The sequence below is a fragment of the Perissodus microlepis genome, chromosome 9 (assembly GCF_051167445.1).
Source record: "Perissodus microlepis isolate ML-2025 ecotype Zambia chromosome 9, ASM5116744v1, whole genome shotgun sequence".
Lineage (NCBI taxonomy): Eukaryota > Metazoa > Chordata > Actinopteri > Cichliformes > Cichlidae > Perissodus > Perissodus microlepis.
Window position 1 is genome coordinate 28,865,034 of NC_140469.1, and position 20,148 is coordinate 28,885,181.

Sequence of the window (20,148 nt, forward strand, 5' to 3'; positions counted from 1 at the left end):
TGTTACCAGGCAAACTTCAATGCAGCAGGCTGCTGAGCACACACACCAGCCTTCAATATGTGGTAAATTGTACTGTAAACATGTAGGGCAATTCTTTCAACTTGAACTTTGCTCCATAGATCAGTCGAACTCGCGCCGGCTGTAGCTTCAAACCATTAATTAACTTGACCTAGCTTATATGTGTATATAAGATTATAATGTAGTTATACTAACACCTGAAATACAGACTTTAATATAACATCAACAGTTTCAATAAATGTGTCAATGAAATGATAATGATAAATCATAAATGATGCAACAATAATGATAATGATTATGAATAGTAACAGTAAATAATATTTCATCCCGACAACAGTGAGTGAGTCGCTGCAATCACAGCATTTGATCAATGAGCTTTAATCATTGGTTGTTGGGGAATGGTGGAGGTGGTGGGACTGGGGGGCTGAAGGTGTGGAAAGTGTGGGGTGGGGGAGTAACAGGTCTGTCCCTGTTTGTGGAAACCACAGGAGGAGCTGTTCAGGCTGTTGCTGGGTGTGAATTGTTGATGGAGTCTTTAAACTTGTAGTTGCTGTTTTCCAGACTGAAGCAGAGTCATTAGCTGAAAACTGGTTTTAGAGGTTCATTCAGGACACCTTCTCAGGCTCTTACAGCCTTACCTGTATCATAACAAAGTGTATAAACCCCAATCCACCTTTAACATGGTCCTTCTCCCAAACCTTCAAATAGGACTTTCTGGCCCTGTCATAGTAAAGGGCTGCTTAGAATATTAGAGCCAATGTCACAAAGTTCCTCCTGAAGTATAAGTGAGTGAGAGAGTTTCCTCACTTTGCAGCACAACACGTCTCACAAGATTTCTACAAGCAATCAGAGTGAAATTTGTACTTTGTGTTGTCAGATGAACATATGAGACACTTTGACTCTTCAGTGCAGTGTGGAGCCTAACAAAGATCTGTTTTGTGTCCCAGCTGATCAGCAGGAGGAGAAGAGTCTGACGGAGCAGCAGAGGAACATTTTCAGCTACTTGGACTCAGCTGAGTCACTACAGAGGAAACAATGAGCTCAACACAGAAGGTATCGGAGTGAAATATTATTTTACATTCATAATCTATGTTACTATTCATAATCCTTATTATTACTGTTGCATCATTTATGATTTATCATTATTGTCATTTCATTGACACATTTATTGAAACGGTTGATGTTATATTAAAGTCTGTATTTCAGGAGTTAGTATAATTACATTATAATCTTATATACACATATATTGCCTTTTGTGCTTATTAAAGAGTTGAAGTTAATTAATGGTTTAAAGCTACAGCCGGCGCGAGTTCGACTGATCTATGGAGTAAAGTTTAAGTTGAAAGAATTGCCTACATGCTTACAGTACAATTTACCACATATTATACATGTTGTCTAGAGATGAAATAAAGGCCGTGTGCCCTGTGCTATTGATGTTTGCCTGGTAACAGATGACGTAGAGGGGGGTCATTCACTAAGGTTAACAACACAGACACATAGTCTGCCTGAGTAAATTGACTGCAAATGTTGTTTAGCGGCATACGTGACAGTTTAGCTCTGATAAGCGCAGAGGGTGGAATAACAGGAAGCGTCTGGACAAACAAAGGAAGTAACTGTTCTTTTTTAGAATATCTCCTGAGATAGAATTACTGGAACATGCATGTTGTTTTCCATTTGGAGTCACGTATATTATGTGTATAAATATCACACCCAAGCTCTTGTTCGGGGGAGATCGAGGCTGAGGTTTTCCAGAGCCCATCTTCACCACATATATGTGTTTTAATAAAATCATTTGTGTTGACCCACTATGGACTTTCAGTCGTATGTCTCTTCCTCAAAAATTCGAACCACGACAAAGGTGAGGAAAATATCACAGTTTCACCAAATAATCAGTCACGTCTCAAACTCTCATACTCCCAACCTGTTATATGACTGTGTTGTATATTATGTTGTTTTTTAGAGACCACAGCACATGTTAAAATAAGGAAGGTTTATTCATCAAAATTATTAATAATCAAATGGACATTTGTCAGAGTTTTACCCCTGATACTGCTGGATAAACAGAAACTCACTCAGGAACGAGGTCACACAGAGCTCAAGTTTTCACTCGCGAGGGGGAAGCAGTTGTCTCCAGCCCACTTCAACTTGCTTTCCCCCTGCAGGTTGTTTTTATTGGTTACACACATGAATATTCATAAAGCTTGTTGCTGTATTACCTATGAGAAACTACTATAACTGGTTACAAAGTGATTGTGCTGTGCAAGCGTGATTATACATTGTGTGTGGTTATCTGATGGGAGTGCAGCTCTCCCAGATTGTTGTTGGTAGAATCTGTTCTTCTCAAGGCTGCTTGTTCCCCTTATCAATGTCATGCACGTAGTCATATGCGTAGGTTACCTAGATAGCAAACAGAAGCATTCTAGCTTTCTAAATGGCATTGTGTAGCTTTTTAAATGGCAACCTGTAACACATACATTAAACCTAACAGTTTTTTCATCACCCCAAAAAATACACGTTCAAAGCACCACAACAGCAGCCTGATATGAAACAGAAGCTGTCAGCTGAGCTCTGTAGAGTGGGCAATTATAATGAAGCTCTATATTATAATTTGTAGATTCAAGCTGCTCTTCATATTTTGGCCAGCAGATGTCACCAAAGAGGACTGTGTTGAAAAGCTTTGAGCAATGAACCTTTTTTCAATACAAGCTTCAGTGTTTCAGAAAGCTTCATTTGGCCATCACTGATATAAATAATATTATAGAAATGATCAGGGGAGGCAAAAGTACATTTACTCTATACTTAAGTAGAAGTACAGATATTAGTGTTATAAATACTTAAGTAAAAGTATTCATTCACCTTCTTTACTTAAGTAACAGTGAAAAAGTACAGGCTCTGAAATGTAATCAGAGTAAAAAAGTAAAAGTAGCTCCTTGAAGAACATTTTAACCACATGTTTTTATCCAAAGTTAACTGAACCTTGTGCTTTATTAATGTAATAATAAAATAAGATTAGTAAATGAAGTACAAACTATTTATTTCTAATAAAGGTTCTCTGTTTGAATCAGTCTAGTAGAAAATAAAGGAAAATAAAACATATGTGTATTTTCTGTTGCCTACATTGTAGAGGGTGACTTTGCCTCTAAACAGGAACATGAGCAGGGAAGAGGTTAAAGTGGGATTGAGCAGGTGGGAACCCTAAAATCAGCTGTAGTGGCTCAGCGTGGGGAAAAGAATCACAGCTCACAATAATTTCTATTGAGAGCTCCAGTAGATTTTCTTAAACAGGGCTCTAGACTATCTTTTTGCCATGGGCGTACCGGTACGCCTAACTTTAAAAAGTTAGGCATACCGGCACAAAAGTTAGGCGCACACAAATTTTATAATAATTTATATAATATAATGTGTTTTTCTGGATACACTGTGCTTTTTCAGCTTTCAAAGATTGATGACACCGTGTCAGAGCACTGGGTATGAATTTCAGAAGGATCAGGCCTTAACTTAACAGAAAAGTTAGCAATAGTTCTTTTCCTATTACAGCTACATCCACTTCTGTCGTGCCTAGGCTGCTCACTAGGGCTGGGTATCATCACTGATTTCTATAATCCGTTCGATTCCGGTTTTCAAAGTCCCGATTCGATTCAACTTAGCCTCAGACAGTCAGAAATATTATAATTCTGATCATTTATCAGTACTGACTTCATCAGAATTGTGAACATCACAGCAGATGCCTTTGTGTGAAAGTAACTGAGAATAAAACACAGAAAAACATTAAGGAGATTTTCCTGGTCTGGCTTTTTATAGCAGATAACCTTAAAAATATTCTACAATGTTCTGCATATAAAGTTTCAATTTCTTCAGTATTGAACAGCAGAAATTAGGCTTTCTTGTCCGAGGTCATTTAAGTGAAAAAAGAAAAAGACAGCGCTGTAAGCAACGGTAGACTGGTGGGTAATAAGCGAATGAATAATACAGAAAACAGAGATTGGAGACGGGAAACTGTTCTTGAAGTACAGAGAGAGATAGAGAGAGAGCTAGCTGTGCATGAAGTGTGATTTTAATTGTCGTGGAAGCAAAACAGCAAAATTCATGACGACATTGATCAAATGTGAAGCGCAGTTTGCTGCTTCTTTTGCTGCTGGCTCGGTGAATTTTGTTTGGAGAGAGACAAAACCTGTAGCTCAGAATCAGCGCAAAAAGACGTAATCACAGCGCGGACCGGACGCATCAGAATCGCTAAGCTCCGACAGCGTGTCCGTCTACGGGCCGTCGGGTGAGAAAGCCGAGAAAGACATAGCTGATTCTGATGCGTCGGGTCTGTGTTTACGTCTTTGTGTGGAATCCGTGTACCTGCTCTCATTTGCTGTTTGGTTGTTGTCGAAATGGTTTTGTGAGCTTTAATCTGAGAATCTGGTGTTTCTGGCAAAACACAGTTATATTTAAAAGTCGATTCAGGATTAAATGAATTGATATCGCTTTATTCAAGCTACTCACCTCCCACTTCCACCTGCACTTTCAACTGGACCACGGCCAATCAGAGAGGTCCCGCCCTTACTATCTCTGATTGGTTTAGTCCACGATAGGGGCATAATGTGTGTCTGTTGTTGACCACAGGGAAGGTTGCAGATTTTTTTATTTTATTTTTTTTTTGCTACCCGATCAGTTGGTCGCACAGGTGCAACCAAATATTTTTTTTTAGTCGCACCACTGAAAAATTTGGTCGCATTTGCGACCAAATTGGTCACACTCTAGAGCCCTGTTAAAGTACAGGCTGTGATCAGCTGACCTGCTGCTCTCTGTGGATGTACACAACTGAATTCAACCAGATGTCAGCAGATGTTTCATGAGCTGTCCTGGCTGATTTCCATCCTCTACACTGACAGTACACTGTCTTTATATTAGACACTATACTGTTGGTATGAAGGTGGAACTCAGTGAATGGATGTCAGCATCATGAGCTTCAGTTTAAATGAATCTCTGCTACACTTGATGTAATCTAACTCTGACATGAGCACCACAGTCACTGTGCACCAGTCACACACTGTTCTTTACTTTAAATCCATCACAGTTCAGCAAACGAACCTGTTTATCCTGCACTAACCTGCAGAGGATCTTCATGCAGTCTTTAAATAACACAGTTAGTGATGAAATAACTCTCCTCAAATTCCTCCAACCAAAAGTAAAAAGACTGTTTTGAAAATACAATGAGTAGAAAGTCCTTTTTTTTAATGTGGGGAGTAAAAGTAAGGAAAAAATGATTTTACTGTTTGAACAGTCATGAATTATTTTTAACACCAGGTTGGATGTAATGTGTTAGAACTTCCAGCAGGTGGGGATAAGAGACCTTTAATGTGTTTGGTGCCACACTCCACCTTCAGGTTTAAAACTAGTGTTAATGGAGGGAGTTTGAAGGTTCAGTTTGTCCCACGACTGCATTTCACTCACTGCCTCTGTTTGTATCTCTGTCACTGCAGGACCAACATGGAGCGAGAAGTCAGCGCTCTCAGGAGGCCGACAAACCTCACAGAAGAAAGAGAGAGAAAAAACACACCTGTGACGATTGTGGGAAGGATTTTACTCTGAAGGCTAAACTAAAACGTCATCAGGTCATCCACACTGGAGAGAGACCGTTCAGCTGTGACTTGTGTGGAAAGACTTTTTCCTGGAAGGGTTCCCTAAAGATACACCAACTCATCCACAGTGGAGTTAAAGCGTACAGCTGTGATCAGTGTGGCAGAGCTTTTACTCACAGTGGCCACTTACAGAATCATCTAGTTACCCACTCTGGAATTAAGGCATACAGCTGTGACATCTGTGGGAAAACTTTCAGCCGGATTGAGAGCAGAAATACACACCTACGCATTCACACCGGACATGATGTGTACTGCTGTGATCAGTGTGGCAAACAGTTTACAACAGGCCCACAGTTACAACAACACATGTTTACCCACACTGAGGAGAGACCTTATAAATGTGACCTGTGTGAGAAGACTTTTAAAGCTCCACATTACCTGAGACTACACCAACAGATCCACACCAGAAAGAGACTCTACAAGCGCAGTTACTGTGAGGTATGTATTTTTATCTTTATCTTGTCATTTTAGCCTGACTGTTTGGAACAACTCTGCAAATTAAACTGTGTTAGCATGTTAGCAATTCTACTGCATGGAAAAGGCTGCATCTGAGGCGGCACAGTTAATCTGCCTCAGATTGTTTTGCAGCATGTTTCATAATCTGAAAAAAAAAACATAATGTCACATGTACAGACCCAATACCTGATTTCAACACATGAGGACTTACATGTAAGCTTTAATCTCCAGTTGATCAAATCCCACTGAGCAGTCCTTCCCTTTAAATCTAACCTCTCTTCTTCCTCTCCTGTCCTGTGTGTCTTATCTTTCTCCATCTCTGAGTGAAGTTAGCTCTCTTTCTTTTCTCTCCCTGTGATGTACAGCAGCTGGACCTTTAGCCAGCAACACACTGTGAGACAAACTGCACACAAACAGTTTGTGTGTTTGCTGATGTTTGTTGATAGAAACGCTGCATTTGAAATGACCTGTTTGTTCAGGTGCTGTGCAAAAAAGAAAGAAGAACAACGTCTCCTAGGGCTGCACGATTTTGCATAAAATGAGAATCACAATTTTTTTTGCTTAGAATTGAGATCACAATTCTCTCACGATTTTCTTTTCTAATATAAATATTTATTGCACTTATTAACTGCACATCAACTTCGTAACAGTTGAGACTGAACATAAGAACAATTTCGTCTCCACCGTTGCTCGACACTGCGTGTATACAGCAGGTAGTGCAACATTTGAAAAATAGTTGCGGGATGGCACTGTGTAGCGTTTGTCTAGGGTAGGGGTCAGCAACCTTTAACACCCAAAGAGCCATTTGGACCCGGGTTCCACGCAAAAGAAAACACTGGGAGCCGCAAATACTTTTTGACATCTAAAATGAAGATAACACTGTATATATTGTTTTTTACCTTTATGCTTTGTGTGAACAACTAAGGTGTGTTGCTTATGAAATCCATGAAGTGCTACAGAGAAAATTTCATTTTATTTCTGTAATTAACACATTTTGAACTCTTAAAGAAATATAACAAAAGGAAAGACACCCAGCTGAACTAAAATGATCCATGTAGCAAAGAAAAACTGTTGTGAGCCGCCACCCTTATATCGTCTTTGGGCTTTTGGAGCCTTGACCTGACTTTTAAAAAATAACTGGAAAAAAGCACTATGCTGCTAAAAGATGAAAAATAGATATTTGCAAAATTCTGCCCAAATATGTATTTTACCTGGTTAATGTGTGTGGCGGGGCGTGGTCTGCAGCGCTGCTGCAGGGGAGGCGGATGCACCTGAGCGGGACCCGCAATCACGCCTTGCCGCCTTAAAGTCTGTGCTCTCTATGCTGTTGTGTTGGTGTGTGTCGGGCTGTGAGCTGAGAAGCTACAGCCGGCTGTATGCGTACAGCAACCGTGTGTGAAAAGTGGTCAATAAAGAGATGCTGAAAAGCGTGTTCATACAAACATCGTCGGGTCTGCCGTGATATGTTTACAATGGGACTTCTGCTCCTGAACCTCTGCGCACAGCGTCTGCAGATCGGGGTTGTACGAAGTCACTTTCATCTTTACGCAGGACTGTAAGCTGTCATCTGTGAGGCGTGAGCGGCGTTTGTTTTTAACATAGTTCACGGTGGAGAACAGCTGCTGACATAATGTGGATCCGAAGATCCATAATTGGCCTACCTGGGGTTGAAAGTCTCGATAAATTTCATGGCGTTTCGGGGGGTACACCGGCTTCCGCCAGTGTGACGCTTATTTTGAGCGAAAAAAAAAATAGAATATAATTTTATTTTTATGTTTCAATATCACAATAATCTTCCAATTTAGAACTACAAGTTAAAAAAGAACTAACATAAATAAAATACACTTCAGCTAAATACTTCTAATTTATTTTCCCAAACCATGCAGAGCTGCACTGTAAGGACTAAAGAGCCGCAGGTTGCCGACCCCTGGTCTAGGGTGTTGATCATTTTCCTAAATCCCTCGTTTTGCACAGTGTTGATGGGAGCCATATCTTTAGCCAGGTGATAAGTGAAAGCCTCCGTAATTTCTTTGTGCCTGCGGGAGTTCGACGGGTATGGGGAGGCGCTGTATAAGGTTCCCGTTATTGATGTTTGGGTGGTTGACCGGGACGGATTTTCTCCTGTCACTTTCTTGACCTTTACAGCTTTGTCATCTCTCACGTGTTCTCCGTTGTTTTTTCCCCTGCATCAGCAAGCTGGCTTCTGTATCACGTGGTATAAGGCTCCGCCCTTGTCATTTGTTGAGCAGGAAGAGTGAGCGCTTGTGTTCATGTCCCGGATCAAAATGCGGTACAATCGTCATCTTTTTTTTTCTTTTCTTTTTTTTTTAATCGTTGTCATTTGGAAATGAGATCGCACATAAGTATGAATTGAGATCGCGATTTTCTAACGATTAATTGTGCAGCCCTAGCATCTCACTTTAACTCCTAACTATGACTCAAAGTTTTGCCTCTTTCATCTCTTTTTATGTTTCATACCCTGGTGATTAGTACACAATCAGGATTGTCTTTCATGTGTTACTTTTCAGGCTCAAATCGGTTTGATGTTTGATGCCCTTAGTGATGAAATAACTCCCCTCAAATTCCTCAAACCAAAAGTAAAAAGTCTGTTTTGAAAATATAATGAGTAGAAACTCTTTTTTTTAATGTGGGGAGTAAAAGTAAGGAAAAAAAGGAAAAAATATTTTAGAGTGTTTAAACAGTCATGAATTATTTTTAACACCAGGTTGGATGTAATGTGTTAGAACTACCAGCAGGTGGGGATAAGAGACCTTTAAGGTGTTCGGTGCCACACTCCACCTTCAGGTTTAAAACTAGTGTTAATGGAGGGAGTTTGAAGGTTGAGTTTGTTCCACGACTGCATTTCACTCACTGCCTCTGTTTGTATCTCTGTCACTGCAGGACCAACATGGAGCGAGAAGTCAGCGCTCTCAGGAGGCCAACAAACCTCACAGAAGAAAGAGAGAGAACAAATACACCTGTGACGATTGTGGGAAGGGTTTTCCTGCTAAGTCTACACTAAAACAGCATCAGGTCATCCACACTGGAGAGAAACTGTTCAGCTGTGAATTGTGTGAAAAGTCTTTTTCCTGGAAGGGTTCCCTAAAAAGACACCAACTCATCCACAGTGGAGTTAAAGCGTACAGCTGTGATCAGTGTGGCAAAGCTTTTACTCACAGTAGCAGCTTACAGAATCATCTAGTTACCCACTCTGGAATTAAGGCATACAGCTGTGACATCTGTGGGAAAACTTTCAGTCAGATAGGGAACCGAAATACGCACCTACGCATTCACACCGGACATGTGTACTGCTGTGATCAGTGTGGCAAACAGTTTACAACAGGCCCACAGTTACAACAACACATGTTTACCCACACTGAGGAGAGACCTTATAAATGTGACCTGTGTGAGAAGACTTTTATAGCTCCACATTACCTGAGACTACACCAACAGATCCACACCAGAAAGAGACTCTCCAAGCGCAGTTACTTTGAGGTATGTATTGATATTTTTATCTTGTCATTTTAGCCTGACTGTTTGGAACAACTCTGCAAATTAAACTGTGTTAGCATGTTAGCAATTCTACTGCATGGAAAAGGCTGCATCTGAGGCGGCACAGTTAATCTGCCTCAGATTGTTTTGCAGCATGTTTCATAATCTGAAAAAAAAAACATAATGTCACATGTACAGACCCAATACCTGATTTCAACACATGAGGACTTACATGTAAGCTTTAATCTCACGTTGATCGAATCCCACTGAGCAGTCCTTCCCTTTAAATCTAACCTCTCTTCTTCCTCTCCTGTCCTGTGTGTCTTATCTTTCTCCATCTCTGAGTGAAGTTAGCTCTCTTTCTTTTCTCTCCCTGTGATGTACAGCAGCTGGACCTTTAGCCAGCAACACACTGTGAGACAAACTGCACACAAACAGTTTGTGTGTTTGCTGATGTTTGTTGATAGAAACGCTGCATTTGAAATTACCTGTTTGTTCAGGTGCTGTGCAAAAAAGAAAGAAGAACAACGTCTCACTTTAACTCCTGACTATGACTCACAGTTTTGCCTCTTTCATCTCTTTTTATGTTTCATACCCTTGTGATTAGTACACGATCAAGATTGTCTTTCATGTGTTCTTTTCAGGCTCAAATTGGTTTGATGTTTGATGCCCTTAGTGATGAAATAACTCCCCTCAAATTCCTCAAACCAAAAGTAAAAAGTCTGTTTTGAAAATATAATGAGTAGAAAGTCTTTTTTTCTGTGGGGAGTCAAAGTAAGGGAAAAAAGGAAAAATATTTTAGAGTGTTTAAACAGTCATAAATTATTTTTAACACCAGGTTGGATGTAATGTGTTAGAACTACCAGTAGGTGGGGATAAGAGACCTATAAGGTGTTTGGTGCCACACTCCACCTTCAGGTTTAAAACTAGTGTTAATGGAGGGAGTTTGAAGGTTGAGTTTGTTCCACAACTGCATTTCACTCACTGCCTCTGTTTGTATCTCTGTCACTGCAGGACCAACATGGAGCGAGAAGTCAGCGCTCTCAGGAGGCCGACAAACCTCACAGAAGAAAGAGAGAGAACAAATACACATGTGACGATTGTGGGAAGGGTTTTCCTGCTAAGTCTAAACTAAAACGTCATCAGGTCATCCACACTGGAGAGAAACCGTTCAGCTGTGAATTGTGTGAAAAGACTTTTTCCTGGAAGCGTTCCCTAAAAACACACCAACTCATCCACAGTGGAGTTAAAGCGTACAACTGTGATCAGTGTGGGAGAGCTTTTACTCACAGTAGCAACTTACAGAGGCATCTAGTTACCCACTCTGGAATTAAGGCATACAGCTGTAACATCTGTGGGAAAACCTTCAGCCGGTTAGAGTACCAAAATACACACCTACGCATTCACACCGGACATGATGTGTACTGCTGTGAACAGTGTGGCAAACGGTTTATAACCAACACGCAGTTACAACGCCACATGTTTACCCACACTGAGGAGAGACCTTATAAATGTGACCTGTGTGAGAAGACTTTTAAATCTCCACATGACCTGAGACTACACCAACAGATCCACACCAGAAAGAGACTCTACAAGTGCAGTTACTGTGAGGTATGTATTTATATTGTTATCTTGTCATTTTAGCCTGACTGTTTGAAACAACTCTGCTCATTGAACTGTGTTAGCTAGGGTTGGGTTTTGATAATCGATTTACCGATTAAAATCGATTCTGGCTTGGATAACGTGACATCAATTCATTAAAATCCTGAATCGAATTTTTTAATATAATTTTATTTTGCCCGAAACGCCCGAATCTCAGGTGAAACCTCACAAAATTTTGACAACCACCAAACAGCTCAAACAGTAAACTAGAGGAGGTACACGGATTCTGCACAAAGCGCAGACCCGCGAATTAGAATCAGTGAGTTGTCGCCTTTCTCACCTGACGGCACGGACACAGTCGGGGCTGAAAGCTTGCAGCTCACTGATTCTGATGTTTCGGCAATTCTACTGCATGAAAAAGCAGCTCTGAGTGATTATTCAGATTTTCATTTCAGTTATGATTTTGTTTGTTTTTTATTTGCTCTTTATTTCAGGCGACGTTCAGGATAAAAATGGTGAAGGACTGACTTACACTGTCTTTGTGTCTTTGTTTAGAAGCAGAGCGACACAGATGGATCCAGTTCTCAACCCTGTCATCACTGTGGTGGTGGGAAAGACTTTCGTTGTGACCTCTGTGGAAAAACTTTCAGTTGGAAAGCTGACCTAAAAACACATCAACGTAGACACACTGGAGACAAACTGAAATACTGCAAAGAATGTGGGAGAAGCTTCACCACATTAAGTGGATTAAAACAACATGAACTCATTCACAGTGGGACAAAAAAGCACCTCTGTGATCAGTGTGGATCATCTTTCATTACTGCAAGTGAGCTTAAAAGACACAAACGAGTCCACACAGGAGAGAAACCATACAAGTGCAGACACTGTGACAAAAGATTCTCACAATCATCTCTTCGTAGTCTTCATGAACGTACACACATGGAAGGAAACTACAGCTGTGACCAGTGTGACAAGAGCTTCAGGAATCTCAGTTCATACTCCGAACACAAACGATCCCACGTTACTAATAAACTGTTTCACTGTTACCAATGTGCCAAAACATTCAATTCATTATCTGCTCTGTGCAAACATCAGCGTGATCACTCCCATCACAGTGAATCTGAAGAGACAGAAAGATCCTCTTCTGGTTTCAGGGTCAAACTCAAAACCCTTGAGATCAGGCTCCACAGAGTTCAGAGTGAATCTCCTGTAAAGATCTGATGAGGCAACTATGAATGAAAATGGTTCTCTAGTCTCATTTTAAGCTTTCTAAACTGTTCTGCTTCAGTGTTCATGTCGAGTGGTTCGCTTTGTTCCAGCAGTTGGATGAAGAAGTTTGAGCTGTGATTTCATTTCCTGTATTTCAGAGTAAAGACTGAAGTGACAAATGGAAACATGTTTACAGTCACAGTCAGATGAACTGTTTTCAGTGGCACAGATGGAGGTTTATCAGAGGAGGAGACTTGGCTGTTCTCCACTCACACTGAACAGGGTTCCTGCAACTTATTAAAAATCTGACCTGAAAGTTATGAAAAATTTCCTTGTAACACTGAGTTACAGTAGGGGGGCTGCTCCGTAATCCAGTTCAATAACACATCTCCTGACATTAAACATAAGCTTATTTAATAACGTGAATCTCTTTTTGTCCAGATTTTTATTCAGAGGCAGCAACCGTGGTAAGAATTGAACCGGATGTTTATATATCTTAAAGTTTAGTATCAAGTTCATTTTCTTGTTGATGCAGAGCCAGAATTTAGATATTTTTAGACAATCCCATAGAAGATGCATGTAAGTTCCATCTGCTGTTTTATATTTGAGAAAAAATGTTGAAAGATCTTTAAAATCTTTTATTTTTCCTTAAACTTGCTGTAGGTATTAAAACTTATGATTTTGTGTTTAAGATGTCGAAACAATTAATTTTGGGAATTCATTTTTTAAAGTTGTGGTTTCATTTGCTCAAAGTTCATCAATGTTTTCCTGATACAAGGTGGGATGGATCCATGCTTTTATGCTGTTTAAGACAAATTCTGAAAGCTGAACGTTGTAGAGATTGAGACCCATTAGACCAGGCAGCATTTTTCAATCTTCTATTGTCCTGAGCTGTGGCCTCAGTTTCACTGGAAGTTGAACCCAAGTACGGTGTTCAGCTGTGGACTGGTCCATGGACCCGCCTGTCCTCCAGGAACACATCCTGTACACATCCAGGACAGGGAGGAACGCCGGTTTGAGACCAGAGTCAAGGAGACCATTTACGTCAAAAGGGAAAATGATAGGTTTGTAGCTTGAACCTATTCGCTGGAACGTTGAAGACAATATAATTACACAGCAAAGCAAGACACGAAGTAGGCAAAGTTCTTCATGTTTCTCGTGCACGGGAGAGAACCGGACAAATGCCATTCCTTCGCTTGACCCCAGTTGCTCTCGTCCGCTCCCCCGTAACACTGCTCTTTTATTGAGGTTACATGAATATGCATAGGTTCATTAACATATGACGTCTACATACAAACAAAGAGTACCTTGCCTGTGTGTGTGTGTGTGTGTGTGTGTGTGTGTGTGTGTGTGGGGGGTCAGAGTGTGACCCCATAAATGACTTCCCTAAACCTGCCGGTCTGGAAGTCCAGCAGTTCATCTAAACAAAAGGCACTTAGCCTAAAACAGATATAGACACGTTTATCCTACCATAAAACAATAAGACAAGGTACGACCTCTTCCCATGCTCCCAGGATGTAGGTGTGCACACAAAGTTTGCAGACTATTAAGGATCAAACCTCTACCAATCTAAAACTAATTATAAAACTCTAAGCATATATAAGTAGATATTTCTAAGCATAAATGACAATCAACAATACAAAACCTAACAGAAAGACTCTGAATCAAGGAGGGGACTTTTATTTCCTTTGCAACGTCCATTTAAATTTCCATTTAAACACAGACAACAAGTAACTAGATTAAGCAAAGTAGGAAATGGTTTGCCCCTTCTCATCAGCAACACCTGGACAGAATTACCCTTGACCTTAAATAACCCCGTACCTACCTCTGCCATAACCAGTACATAAAATGAAATACAACCCTCTAGTGGTGATAAAGACAGGGAAATAAGAAAAATGGCTCCTACACACCAGCTCCTAATTACATGAGCAGAGGTCATAGTAATTATCGAACTTAAAGGAGCCATGATGAATTCGACTATTATGTGATAAGAACAAGTAGTCTGATGTCCTGTAATCATGATGACGCTAAAATTTAAGAAACAATAAATAAAATAAGTTTTTATACAAAGTATCGGTTCAGTATCGTCGATGCCACCCTGAATTTCACTTGGTATCATATCAGAAAGGAAATCAGTGGTATCCCACATTACTAGTCATGATACATCAATACAATATGCACAAGAGGGCAAATCATGTTTAATTTATACATCATTCTACCAGTAATCTAGTTCATCAGTTTGTAGCTTGACAAAACTAAACAAAAAGGAATTTTTGCAACAGGTTTTTCAATCAATTTTGTTAATTTTGTTTCCAGATAAGAGAGGCCAGACCTTTCTTATCCTCTGTGTTTAATCTGGACCTTGGGACAGCTAAGAGCATCTGATCCACAGACTTCAGTGATCTTACAGGAGTGAACAAATTTAAAAGATCAGAAAGGTTTGAGGGTCCTAACCCATGCAACGCCTTAAAAACACATAATAAAATCTTAAAATGAATTCAAAACCTAACTCGCAGCCAGTGTAAGGATGCCAGTACGGGAGATATGTAGTCTTGGTTGCATAAAATAAGATAACCTTTATTAGTCCCACGCGTGGGAAATTTGTTTTGTTACAGCAGTGGACAGTGCAAAGTTGCATAGAAAATTTTAAGAAAAAACACTGGAATAATATATCCATAAGATACTGTACACAATAGAATAAAATAAAATACTACATGCAATTGAATAAAATAGAATACAAATACTATTTACAATTGAGTATAATACAACGATGCCAGAAAGAGTATTGCACATGTGTGGATGTGTGTGCTTGGTCAGTTGAAGTCTTTGTTGTGGAGTCTGACAGCAGTGGGGAGGAAAGACCTGCGAAATCTCTCCGTCCCACATCGTAGATGCCGCAGCCACTGAAGGAGGTGCTCAGTGCTGTCAGTCTCTTGCATTGGGTGGGAGATGTTGTCCAACAGGGATGACAGCTTAGCCACCATTCTCCTGTCACTCACCACCACTACTGGGTCCAGAGGGCATCCTAGAACAGAACTGGCCCTTCTGATCAGCCTGTTCAGTCTCTTCCTGTCCCCAGCAGAGATGCTGCCGCCCCAGCAGGCCACACCGTAAAAGATGGCTGAGGCCACCACAGAGTCATATAAGGTCTTCAGGAGTGGGCCCTTCACTCCAAAAGACCTGAGTCTCCGCAGCAAGTACAGCCTGCTCTGCCCTTTCCTGTAGAGGGCGTCTGAGTTATGAGTCCAGTCCAGTTTATTGTTCAGATGAACACCAAGGTACCTGTAGATGTCCACAGTCTCAATGTCCATACCTTGGACCTCAGTGGTTGCAGTGGGGGATGTTAGTGCCTGCGGAAGTCTACCAGCAACTCCTTGGTTTTACTAGTGTTGATCTGGAGGTAGTTCTGCTGGCACCAGTCCACAAAGCCTTGAGTCACTTCTCTTTAATAATAATAATAATAATACATTTTATTTATAGGCGCCTTTCAGACCGTCAAGGTCAACTTACAGTAACATGTAAACAATACCATAAAAAACATAAGAAAAATGTATATATCGCAAACATGGCAGATAAAATTTAGACATAAACAGTCATAAAAGTATAAAAGCAAATATAAAAACTGAGCAGATCAGGTGTATGCAATTCTAAATAGATGAGTTTTGAGCAGTGATTTAAAGGTGATGTACTTTTGTACTGTACTCCTTGTCGTCCCCATCAGTGATGAGGCCGACTATTGCAGAGTCGTCAGAGAACTTCTGCAGGAAGCACTGGGTGGAGTTGTGGGAGAAGTCTGCAGTGTAGATGGTGAAGAGGAACGGTGCCAGAACGGTTCCCTGTGGGGCCCCCGTACTGCAGACGACCCTCTCCGACACACAGCCCTGAGTTCTCACATACTGTGGTCGGTCAGTGAGGTAGTCCAAAATCCAGGTGACTGACGATATCATTGACACGAGACAAAATACTCCACAACTTTATTAGTGCAAAAAACCCCATCAATGTATTTTCACATAAACAAGCAGCTGTTTTTTATGTGCATTACAGTTATATAAAAATTAACAGTGCAAATGCAAATTCTTTGCTGACAGTTTAACCAAAAGGCATTTCCAGTGGAAATTGGCCAACATATCTTCAGCATAACCATGTATAATATCCACAAAACTTAAAAGGAGGTTATACACACACAATACGGTAATATTATGTTGAAGCACAGTTTTTATCACCCGCGAGGCTCCTGCCTACGATAGCCGTAATGCTCCAACAATCCATCAAGCGATGCGGATTCGTAGCTTAGAAAAGTCATACTAAAACATTTTTGAGCTCCGTGTACCACATAAAATCGTTTCCAGGTCAGTAAACACAACCAGAATTCATACATAAGACACACAGGATTATAAGTGGCACTGTTGATTTTCAGAAAAATCAAAGGATTGATTTTAAGTGTGCCGTATTTTCCAAAAAAACACGGCAATAACGACGGCCCGCTAGCATGCGCTACCAAAAATAGTGCTTTGTTGTGTATCTGACGGAACAAAGCCACACCACTGAAGTTGCAGCCTTTCTGCAAACCAGTTTTTGCTGCTAGGCAAACTGAAGTGGGTCCAGTGATGAGCTCACCAGGCGCCGAAGCTGAGCCAGGACCAGCCGCTCCAGGGTCTTCATCAGGTGGGATGTCAGAGCCACCGGCCCATAGCTGTTGAGGTCTTTGGCACTGGTACAACACAGGAGGTTTTCCAGAGCTGCCTCAGGCTCAGGTTGAGGAGGTGCTCCATCACCCCACACAGTTGGTCTGCGCAGGACATGACAACCCTTGAGCTGATGCCATCTAGACCTGCAGCTTTCCTGGCTTTAATCCTCCTCACTTCCCTCCTAACCTGGGTGGTTGAGAGAGGCAGGATGGAGCCTTGTGTTAAGTGTGTATCAGATGCTGTTGTTGGGGGTGGGGAGGAGTGACCAGGGTGAGTAGAGGAGGTGTTAAGTATCTGAGGTGTCAGAGGTGGAACAGCAGCAGTGGGGGTGGGTGAGTCTGCAGCCAATGTTGGAGACTGCCTCATGGATGAATCAAACCTGTTGAAGAAATGATGCAGTTCATTTGCCCACCTCACATCCCTGCCAGGCAGAGAGTTCTGACCTTTGTGCCCCGAGATGGTTCTGAGGCCTCTCCAGACTTCGCCAACATTGTTTTGTTGTAATGCATGTCCCCAGGCTGTCGATGTCCTCTCCGTGGTTTCACAGATCACCTCCCACACAGTAGACTCAAAACAGTCATTAAGAGCCTCCTCGCTCTCCTCTGACCATCTCTGCACTGTGCGGGTGGCTGGTGGCTCCCTGTGCACTAAGGGCTTATGCACAGGGACAAGGTGCACCAGGTTGTGATCAGATCTGCCCAGGGAAGGGAGAAGTGATTAACTGTATGCCTCTTCTGCACTGACGTACAGTAAGTCCAGTGTTTTATTGTCTCTGGTTGAGCATGTCACATACTGTGTGAAGGTGGGCAGTGTGGAGTTCAGAGAGACATGATTAAAGTCTCCTGATATTAAACGGCTAAAGGCTCAATGTCTCTGCTGCAGAGTGGTTCTTTTACAGTGATGTGCCCGGGTTTACACCATCTGTCATTCACAAACACTGCCAGCCCCCGTCCTTTCCTCTTACCTCTGTCTCTTGTCCTGTCCACTCGCAGTAGCTGGAATCTCGGTAGCGTCACGCTTGTGTCCGGAGTTAGCGGTGTTAGCCAAGAATCCATTAGCATCATGATACTACATTGCCGGTATCCCCTCTGTGACCAGGTTAGCGACGTGAACTCATCTATCTTATTGAGTAAAGATCTTATGTTTCCAATGATTACAGAAGGGAGAGATGGTCTATAGCGCATCTCCTTGTCTGCCGACAGCGCTCCCTACCAACACGACACTAGTGTTGTTCGATTCGTGAACGAATCGTTCAATACTCGACAATCACTTTACTGACTCGTGAATCATGATTTACAAGCCCAACTGACTCACTGACTCATCCCTGTTGCTGTTAGCAAACTAATTCCATTAGTAGAAATATATCTAGCTTATAATTAAAATTGTGGGGGGGGGGGGGAACAAAAGCCAGTTTCGTAACAAAAGCATTTCTGCTCTGAACTGGAAGAAAAAACCCTGAGTAGAAGCTCACATCAAGAAAATAGCTCCTCGGTTCAGAGTAGCATCGCTCTGCTAACATGCTAACAACACATTTGACCTACTCACCCCCTCCCTCCTGTGCTGAATCATAGAGCGAACGAATCACTCAGGACTCGCTCACCCCCTCCCTCCTGTGCTGAATCATAGAGCGAGCGAACGAATCACTCACTCACTCACTCACTCACCCCCTCCCTCCTGGCTCACAGCTTCTTCTTCTTCTTGGTTGGCAACCAATGTTAAGGCGCATTACCGCCCCCTGGCTCACAGCTCAGTGGACATTTAGATGAGAAAATATATATTTCACACACTTAAGGAAAACACTAATAAAATACAAATAAACAAAATAAATGTTTATTAAGCAATTTTGATAGGAAATTGCTTAATTTTAGAAATGTTTTTGCTCTTTTTTGCTCTATAAAATAGTTGTTGTTTTTTTAATCATTCATCTTAGCAGTGGGATTTACATGAAAAGAGAAAAAAATTAAGTTTGAGTGAAAATGTAAATTTTTTGCACTCTCTGGTCAACTGACTCAGTGAATCAAATGACCCAAAAATTCGATTCACTTTGGTGAGTAACTCATTAAAACTCGATTCAGTAAAAAGAATCAAATTTACCATCGCTACACGACACCCACATCTTTTCCTTCTCAGCTCGATGGGAATGTCATGTCTTTCCACCGGCAGCACTGCTGTGGGACGCAGCGCCAACAGCTGATCCCTACTGTAAACAAAGGATCCATGTGCCGGGTTCCCAAACACGGGTGAAAAGAGTGGAAAAAACACCAGAGTAAAGACTATTACATAAGTCGAGGTGAGATGAAATGAAGGCATGGATAGCTATCTCAGAGTCTCTAAAACAGAGAAATGGCTTAACTTTTGCAAGTAGCTGAAGATGAAAGAAAATGGTCTTGATGACAGCATTAATATGTTTATCAAATGTTAGATTAATATCATAAATCACTCCTAGGTTCCTCGCAAGGGCTTTTTAAAAAATAAATTCCTAAGGGGCCAAAGTCGTAGTGGTCACAGGGACCAAACACAATGATCTTTGTTTTCTGTTCATTTAAACTGAGAACATTTAAAACCATCCACGCCTTAACATCCTCCAACCAATCCAGCAATCCCTTCAAAGGACTCACAGATTTATGTTTCAGTGGCAGGTAAATCTGCGAGTTGTCTGCATAACAATGGTGTGAGATGCCATGTTTTTTTAAAAATTGAGCACATAGGGAGGATATAAATTGAAAAGAGAACTGGGCCAAGAATGGACCCCTGGGGGACCCCACAAAAAATTGAGGGTTTTGAGGACAATGTATCCACTAATCTAGCAGAAGAACTTTGGTTAGACAGGTAAGATTGAAACCATTCCAATGCTGACAGTTGAAATAGTTTTATTAACTATGGTGAGCCCTCCAGCCTGGCCAGTAGTCCATGGCGACTTCAGATATTCACAGCCTGGAGGGACAACTTCCGAAAGCGAGCTTAACTCACCCAAGTTTAGCCAAGTTTCCGTCACCAGAAGAAAATTTAAGCGACGAGTGGTGAAGAAGTCATTCAAAATAAAGGTTTTATCT

The 20,148-nt window shown here is 41.3% G+C and overlaps 1 protein-coding gene across 1 annotated transcript; it reads left to right on the top strand.

The window, feature by feature from the left end:
• Positions 1 to 453: 453 nt before the first annotated feature.
• On the top strand, positions 454 to 18,491 carry LOC146380721 (uncharacterized). Its single transcript, XM_084940217.1, has 5 exons — positions 454 to 1,071; positions 5,490 to 6,086; positions 9,006 to 9,599; positions 10,611 to 11,207; positions 11,754 to 18,491. Exons 1-5 carry the CDS (start codon positions 1,054 to 1,056, stop codon positions 12,417 to 12,419), a joined length of 2,472 nt encoding a protein of 823 aa, XP_084796343.1. The 5' UTR covers positions 454 to 1,053; the 3' UTR covers positions 12,420 to 18,491.
• Positions 18,492 to 20,148: the final 1,657 nt, after the last annotated feature.